Below are 8,917 nucleotides of genomic sequence, written 5' to 3'. Positions count from 1 at the left end.
AGGTGTTTTCTCCTATACCACCTGTGGAACATTCTCCAGATGAGTTCATAAATATGGATTGTAGATAGTTCGCTGGAAGCGAGCAAGACCTCAACCACTCCCTGTGAAAAACCTCCAGTCTCCAAGGCTCTCCTTTCAATTGGCACATGGCTAGTTGTAGCCATTCTGACTCCAGGTAAGAGAGACAGCCTTGTTGTTATAGCAGGTCTGACAATGGCAGGATGGTCCAAGGTTGAGCTACCCTCATGTTGATGAGATCTGAAAACCATGGCCTTCTAGGCCAGAAGGAGGCAGTCAATATCACTTGGGCCCCCTCCCTCCAACCTCCCTTTTTAAAATCAAGATAGGAACCTGGGGCCTTTGCAATTGTCTGGAGTTGAGAAGAGATCTATGCAAGGAGCTAAGAAGAGATCTATGCAAGGATTCCCAAAATGATGCATGACAGCTCTGAAGACCTTTGGATTTGGTGACCATTCCCCTGGGTCTATAATCTGCTCGACTAGTTGCAAGGTATTTTTCGGCCCAAATCAAAAGCAGAGCTGCCTTCTTCTGTAGGATGTGAGATTGTGTTCCGCTTTAATGATCGATACATACTTTTGCTGTGACATTGTCAATCTTGTCTAGGATGTGCCTTCTGGCTACCAGATGCTTGAAGCCTAGCAGTGCCAACCTGATTGCATGCAACTGATACTGGCCCCTTTCACGTTACTGTTCTAAATGGTATCTGCTATCCGTTGTTGGCCCTGTTCCGAGTAAAGTGATACAGGGACTGGGGTTTCATACAGCACACTTCATCCCATGAATGAGCTGTCTTTGAAGCGCTATGGCCATTTCAAACTGCACCTCCCTTTCCCCCCATCCTTTTTCACTGTGTGATCTACATCACCCTCCCCCCCCACACACAAACATTCTAAGTTGACCACTGTAGCACTAAAACAAAATATTCTCTCAACAGAGTGAAGGCATCTCAATGGTGCCGCTGTAACCCTGAAGTGCTATATTGGTTTAGCGCTATAGTGCTCAACTTAGAATGTTAACAAAAGGGCCAGGAAGATCGCCGGGGGGGGGGGAGAAAAAGAGATTGGATTTATAGCCCACCCTTCACTTGGAGTCTCAGAGAGGCTTAAAAACTTTCCCTTCCCCTCCCCACAACAGACACACTGTGAGGTAAGTGGGGCTGAGAGAGCTCTTTCCGGAACTGTCCTTGAGAGAACAACTCTGACAGACCTATGGCTTGCCCAAGGTCATCCAACAGCTGCAAGTGGAGGAGTAGGGAATCAAACCTGGTTCTCCCAGATTAGAGTCCATGCACTTAACCACTACACCGAACTGGAGAAGCATTGTAGGAAGTGCTACAGACATTTTAAACAGCACACCACAACAATTCAGAAGTGCAACAAAGAGGTGAAAACGGAAGAAAGCAGTTCCCCTCAAAAACGGCTCGGACTCGCCTTGCCAATGGGGCGCAAGCAGCTTTGTATGAACAGGTAAATAAAATCCATTAGCAGCCTGCTAACAAAATGGATTACAAAGGCTCCTCTCAAAGGGGCCACTCTGTGTCTGTTTCATCATGCACTTCCCCGGGTCAGCTAACTCAGGTAATGGGCTCCCCATCCCAGAAGACTAGCATTGGTCATCAGAACCAAGGGATCTGAACAAAAGAAGATACTCCTTTGTTCAGATTGTTCTGATTGCACCACCAAACTAGGATCTGGGTACAGCTGGTGAGACTCCTGTGGTGATGGCTTAGAACGTCCTATTGGAATGTTAAAGAACACATAAGAGGGCACAAGAGTGAAAACAAGCCCCTGAACTATGTCCACGGCTGAAATCATGAGATGCAGAAGTTTGTCTAGGACCACAACATCTTCTGGCCTCTTGGTTGTGAGGCTCTGAGCAGCTTTTATTAGATTTCCCAGCTTCTCCTCTGTAAGAAAGACCTTTCCATGAGAGGTGACAATCCTTGCTCCCAGGTGGATGATGTCCTGTGTCAGGATCGGGTGACTCTTGGAAGCATTCACTAAAGAACAATGAAGGAACTGGCTATGCAAGTCTTGCCTGGAGCAGCAGGGCTTTCTGACTGGGGAAGGTCTGCCTCCTACTGGTCCTCGTAGAGATCAGTTTAATTTGCATAAACCCTGCCTTGGAGCAAGTAGGAGGTGTAACCCAGAGGATGACTCCCCCCCCCTACTGAAGGAGAAAGGAACCCCATTCTTGAACTTTGTAATCCTACAGAGAGCTGAGATGAATAATTTCTTTTTTAAACAATTTTCACCAGTCCCATGAAACGACTATGAAATTATTTAAAGCAAGGGATGCTCTACAGTTAAAAGAAGTTTCCACCCATGCCCAACAGCTCCTATTTTGAAAGGTTTTTTTAGCTATCAAGCTGCAGCTGACTTATGGCGATCCCAAAGAGGTTTTCAAGGCAAGAGACATTCAGAGGTGGTTTTGCCATTGCCTGCCTCTGTGTCACAACTCTGGTATTCCTTGGCTAGCCTGGGCTATCCAGGTTAGGGCACTTCAAAAGTAAGGCTATGTTTTAAAAAAATTAAGAGCAATATTGTACAAGCCCCCTGGTGGTATTGGGACAACAATATCAAGTCCTTTACGTACGTGTCACAAGGTCAAAGGATTTTCTATCTTCTGGAAGTGGCCTCACTTGGCAAGTCAATAGGTTTAGCTTGACAGGAGGCCGATTTATCTGTAAAGGCAACAAAAAGGGGGGAGATAATTCTATATCAGTTACACATCAGCTAGAGATTAGCTTCAAGGTAAAGAGATACATGCCTTTGGGTGGGAAACAAGGAGCGGGGATTAATTTTAAAAGGTGCTTTAATTTAGACATTCCATTTCATCACGCTACCTGGTCTTTCCCTGTCAGGGAAAAATTTCCATCGATCTATAAAATGGAAATGCAAAAGCAGCAGTACAGCTGGTGCAGCCTTAGCTTGCCTTGGAGCTGTGCAGGAAAAGGAGAAGTTTAACCCTTCAACTTTTGCTCGGCTTTGCTAAACAAAACCTTGTTCTCCCCACTTTGCTGTTAGTATTTAAGAGAAAAAAGTTTGCATTTTTAAGGAAACATCCTTTCTCTTAGGAGTCCATAGGGTTTTTGACCATAAAGGTAAAGGTTCCCTTGCTCGAAAGCCTGTTGAATCTGACTCTAGGGTTGCGGTGCTCATCTCCGTTTCAAAGCCGAAGAGCCAGCGCTGTCCAAAGACGTTTCCGTGGTCATGTGGCCGGCATGACTAAACACCGAGGCTCACGGAACGCTGTTACCTTCCCACCAAAGTGGTACCTATTTATCTACTTGCAATTTCTTGCTTTCGAACTGCTAGGTTGGCAGGAGCTGGAACTAGAGACGGGAGCTCACTCCGTCATGCGGCACCCGGGTCTCGAACTGCTGAACTACTGACCTTCCACAGCCTGCATTTCAGCATCTTAACCACTTGAGCCACCGCAGCTCCTTTTGATCCACAGAGGGGGACTATTACATTGCACAAGAGCCACTGTTGCGAGTGATCTGGAGTGGGCAGGTGATGGTCTGATCTACCTTCCAGATGGCACCATCAGCCTTTAGCCCCTAATACAAATGAGGCTGCTTGGAATTCTGCATTTCATAGACCAACAGAGGTGCATGATCTTTCAGCTGCACGCCACTCTGCAGGAGAGGGAAGGAGGGATAGGTAGGCCCTTTCCTTCAGCCTGCTTTTAGCAATTTGTGTTTCTCAGCTATATTGTGGCCTTCTTTTAAAAAAGAAAAAGGACATCAATAAAACATTTTTTTAAATTATTTAGGCTACCAGAAGGTAATCACTGATTGGCACCTTTACACATAGTTTCCACACTTTTCTCTTCCCTCAGCCCTTTTTAAAGATAGGAACTGGAAAGGCCTTACTTCGAATGAAGTAAGAGAACTGCTGGTTTGACCATCTGCTGAGCTGCCAAGTCCAATCTGGGATCCTGAGCTCATTCCTGCCCTTTGCCTGGTTGGGAGTCTGCTGAGCATAACTGAGCAAGGGATCATTCTCACAGCATCCATGAGAGAACAGATGAACTGGCTAGCTCATATCCAGATGCTGGGAATTCAAACAAACAGAGGAGAGGGGACCCATCCAAGCTTCCTGCCAAGAATAGGCCCAGTCAGGAGACTTTAGTAAGATGACAGGTTAGAGGAGAAAGTGGAGAAACAGAAAATGGAATCATCATCTTGTGGGGTAATCCATGATTGAAACTGGTAGCTTGTTTGCAGGGCCGGATTTAGACTTGCTGAGGCCCTAAGCTATACAAAACCCAGAGCCCCCCTACTGTTTTAAATCACATCAGCTGGTCTCAGAAAAATTTAAAATATATACGCCTATTTAATATTTGAAATCATTTTTTATATTGTGTTTTTATTCGAGGCCCCAGCAGATTGCAAGGCCCTAAGCTGTAGCTTATTTAGCTTATGCGTAAATCCGGCACTGCTTGTTCGGAAGCCCTCCTCAAACCTCATGGCCATATGTCAGGACCCCGACAACCATGCACAGATCCTCCCAATGTGTGTATTTTAAGGTAAAGGTTCCCTTGCTCAAAAGCCAGTCGAGTCCGACTCTAGGGTTGCAGTGCTCATCTCTGTTTCCAAGCCGAAGAGCCAGCACTGTCCGAAGACGTTTCCGTGGTCATGCGGCCGGCATGACTAAACGCCAAGGCGCACGGAATGCTGTTACCTTCCCGCCGAAGCGGCACCTATTTATCTACTTGCAATTTCTTGCTTTTGAACTGCTAGGTTGGCAGGAGCTGGAACCAGAGACGGGAGCTCACTCCATCATGTGGCACACTCGGGTCTCAAACTGCTGAACTACCGACCTTCCAGCCTGCAGTTCAGCATCTTAACCACTTGCACATTATTAGGTACACCTTCAGTATATGCACAAATCAACAACAGGACTTTCTAGGGCTGCCAGCCCCCAAGTAGCACCTGCAGTTCTCCTGGAATTACGACTGGTCTCCAGACTACAGGAATCAGCTCCCCTGAAGCTGGAGAGTGGCCTCTATGGCATCACTTCCCCACTGAGCTCCTTCCTCTCCCCAAACTCCACCAACTCCAGGCACCACCCCCAAGTATCCAGGAATTTCTCAAGCTGGAGTTGGTAACCTTAGGGGACCGGTAATGACAAAAGGCCATATGTCTTCACAAAATGCATACCTAACTTGTGGAACTCCCTGCCACAGGATATAGTAATGGGTGCCAACCAATGTTCCCTCTAAGCTGTGGAGTCCTGTGAGCAAAAATCCTACTTTGTGAGTTCCTGGCATTAAAGTTGTGAGTGAGCGATTTGGCTACTGCATAAATTAGTTTGCTCTGGAGCCATCTTTCCTGAGCTAAGGCAAAAATCTGTGAGCTGGAGGCTAAAAAACTGTGAGCTGGCTCACACTAACTCAGCTTAGAGGGAACACTGGTGCCAACTTATATCCATATAGCAGGGATATATCCCTGCCACAGGATATAGGAATGGGTGCCAAGGGATCTAAATAAACTCATGGAAGACTGGCGCCTCAATGGTTATTAGCCAAAAATCTAATCAGAGTCTCTGTGTTTCGAGCCAGTCTAGCCCTGAACACTGGGGGGGAACAACAAGGGGAGGAGTCAGCCTCTATGCCACTGTACATGGGCATTCCAAAGTCTTCTTCTGACCAGTGTGGGAAAACAGGGTACTGGACCACCATTGGTCTGAGCAGGGTTCTTCTTATGTCCTGAAGAATTTCCAAGTCAGCTATGGAAATCTGGTGAGTTTCTGGGATCTCCTCCTCCCACCCACTCGCCAACCCTGCTTACCGTGCTGTGCGAGATGGTGAGATAGCCATACTTCACGCCACATTTTCTCTTCTGCCACACTTTTCGAATCCTAGGACAGCAAAAAGAAAGGTTGCCCTTCGCACCATGGATTACCTGCCCACCAGAGGCCACAGATTGCAACAGCTGTTTCTCTCCTGCTAAAGTACCTGGTCTTATTATCCATGGATGGAACACTACAAGTTATCCTTAACCAAATCCTGGCGGAACATCTCTGCCTTGCATGCCCTGCAGAGCTGCATAAGGTCCCGCAGGGCGTGGATGTTATTTGGCAGAGAGTTCCACCAGGTGGGAGGACAGCCGGACGTCTTTGGGGCTAGGGATCACAAGCAGGTTATTCTCAGCAGAGCATAAAGCTCTACAGGGGACATACCAGAAAAGGCAGTCCTGCAGATACCTAGGTCCCAGACCACACATGGCCTTAAAGGTCAGTACCAAAACCTTGAACCTGACCCAGTACTCCACTGGGAGCCAGTGATCCATGTGTGCATGCTACACTGAATTCAGAACAGATCCACGTTTACGGGGGGGGGGGTCCTGTTTCCTTCTCACAGCAACCCTCCCCCTGCCTTGCCCCGGAGGAGCAGCATGGGGTGGCATTTGTCCTGCAGCAGACAGTGGGAGAAGTGAGAAAGTTGTGCTTCACATGTGAAAATCCTCCTGCTCATGGGAAACTTCAACACGATTGAAGCCACAGATTAGAGAAGAAACCAAGCTTACAAGAGAAAACAGACCCGAAACACTGGGATGTAGAAAGATATACCGCTCTTTCTAGACTCTGTAACTTCAAAGATACAAGTAAATAACATTGTTTATGTATTGCTACAGTAGTTTAAAACTGTAAGTCCCCCTGGAGCATATGTAGCATAAAGACAGCAAGCCGATAAAGGCGTTCCTCCCAGCTCCCCCCCCCAGCAGCAGTAAATAGAATTCTGCTTTGTCTGCTCTTTGATGAGCTTTGTTAACTACTTTCAAAACTCAAACTGGAAATGAAAAAGGAGATAAGAGATTTCAAATAAATAAATGAGGTCCTTCTGAGGTGCATCAGTTGGGAAACTCTGCCAAAGCGGTGAGGAACCTGCTTGGATTCCACTTGCTCTGAAGGCAGACCACTGTCACTGGCCCCACTCTTGAAGGGACTCTTTAGTTGTTGGGGCTTGGGGGGGGGGGAGAGTTGCCATCAAGTCACAGCTGACTTATGGCTACCCCCATGGGGTTTCCAAGGCAAGAGGCCTTAAGAGGTGGTTTGTCATTGCCTGCTTCCACATAGCAACCCTAGTATTCCTTGGAGGTCTCCCATCCAAATACTGACCAGGGCTGACCCTGCTTAGCTACTGAGATGTGATGAGATTGGGCTTGCCTAAACTATCCAGGTTGGGATACTCTGTAGTTATCTTCAGATGAAACCAGTGATTCATCACAAGCCTTGTATGGTGCCAAGGGGAAACATCTGGGCAATTCAGAATTTTAGGAAGTAAAACAGCCCCTCCCTCTACCAGTTGCTTGGTAGCCAACACAGGAGAGTTGTTTGATCAATCACTCACACCACCCTAAGGCCAAAGCCACAGATTTTAGATTTCTTCCATAGGTCCTTATAAAAGTTGACACATGACAACCAGGAACCAAGCCCAATCTTAAGGAGTTGGTTGATGGGCACTGAGCAAAAGGGCCTGAGATCTCTGTCTCATATGCATATAAATAAAGTCGCCGTGTCTGGAGTTCTTTTTTGATGTTCTAATGTTTTACTTGTGGCTTGGATGGAAGGGGGCATTTGGGTACAATTGAGAGGCAGTGTGGTGAAGTGGTCAGAGTGTCAGACTAGGATCTAGGAAATTCAGGTTCAAATCCCCCACTCTGCCATGAAAGCTCACCAGGTTACCACGGACCAGTGCACACACACTTGGCTAACCTACCTCAAAGAGTTGTTGTAATTATAAAATGGAGAAGGAAAGAATATATATTATAATCCTGTTTTGGGGTGGCAAGATTCCACGCTCTCCCTCAGCCATTGGCCCGTCAGCTGCCACCCAAGAGTACCCCCGTGCCAGGTGCTGGGTCTGCTCCTCTTCCCCACCCACTCCTCCTTCAGCCACTGTGCCCTGTCAGAATTACTGGCAAACGGCTTTCTCTCTTAATGAAGAAGCTTTTCCTATGTGAGATTAACTGTCCCCTCTGTGGCTGTTGGTAGGTGTCACAAAATGGCAGTCATCTGTGTTTGTAAGATGGCTGTGGTTCTTTGTTTAAAATGTTCCCCCATAAGGTTTAATTGAGCTGTAGCTCCAGAGAGGGGCCTGCAGGGGTATCACTCACTGGGTTAAATGGGACTTCCTCATCTGCTGGCCTACAGTTCCCAACTGCCCCAAGGCCAAAAAGTGTAGGAAAACAGGGACTGTCCCAAGGCAGTCTTCATCCCTGGGAGCAGCAGAAATTCAGCCACTCCACAGTCGGTTGGACTGGGGAATGAATAGAAGTTTCCCTGCTCTCCATCCATGAATGTTAGCTGCACAATGTGTCTTTTGTAGGACCGGCAAAAAGCATCCATACAACTATTAAGAAAGCTGTCTCCCTTTTTGGAAGACTTCATGCAAGGAGAAGTGGGTTTATAATTCTAGAAACTCCCGTTGGGGCTTGACTTTTAAAACACTGATGCAAGATTGTCTGGTAGTTATCAATCTGTATGTACTGAATGTTATTGCTTATTGAATGTAATGAATATTTATACCGGACTAGGATGAAATAATGATACACTATGCACTTTACTAAATGATGACCATAAATAGAACACATTAGTCTGTTAAAAGGTTTTTGCAGTGTATATTTATTTGTTACTAGACTCTCTTAACACTGCAGCTCAGGTTGCTTCAGCCTCCAGGTGGGGCCTGGAGATCTCCCGCTTTTACAACTGATCTCCATCTGACAGAGATCAGCTTCCCTGGAGAAAATGGCTGCTTTGAAGGGTGGACTCTATGGCATTGTACCATGCTGAGGCCCCTCCCCTCCCCAAACCCCGCCCTCTCCTGGATCCACCCCCAAAGTCTTCAGGTATTTTCCAACCCAAACCTGGCAACCCTACTCCAGAGG

The 8,917-nt window shown here is 46.9% G+C and overlaps 1 protein-coding gene across 1 annotated transcript in view; it reads right to left on the bottom strand.

Moving 5' to 3' along the window:
• Positions 1 to 8,917, bottom strand: part of ASAP3 (ArfGAP with SH3 domain, ankyrin repeat and PH domain 3) — a 96,994-nt gene that overhangs the window by 26,158 nt on the left and 61,919 nt on the right. Inside the window, exons 11-12 of the mRNA XM_015410239.1 lie at positions 5,819 to 5,888; positions 2,617 to 2,704 (exon numbers count right to left, since the gene is read on the bottom strand). Coding sequence (XP_015265725.1) covers positions 2,617 to 2,704; positions 5,819 to 5,888 — 158 coding nt within the window. The remainder of the gene's footprint in view (positions 1 to 2,616; positions 2,705 to 5,818; positions 5,889 to 8,917) is intronic.

This window comes from Gekko japonicus, unplaced genomic scaffold (assembly GCF_001447785.1).
Source record: "Gekko japonicus isolate JY-2015 unplaced genomic scaffold, Gekko_japonicus_V1.1 scaffold1200, whole genome shotgun sequence".
NCBI classification, from domain to species: domain Eukaryota; kingdom Metazoa; phylum Chordata; class Lepidosauria; order Squamata; family Gekkonidae; genus Gekko; species Gekko japonicus.
This window is presented reverse-complemented; position numbering and strand designations above follow the sequence as displayed.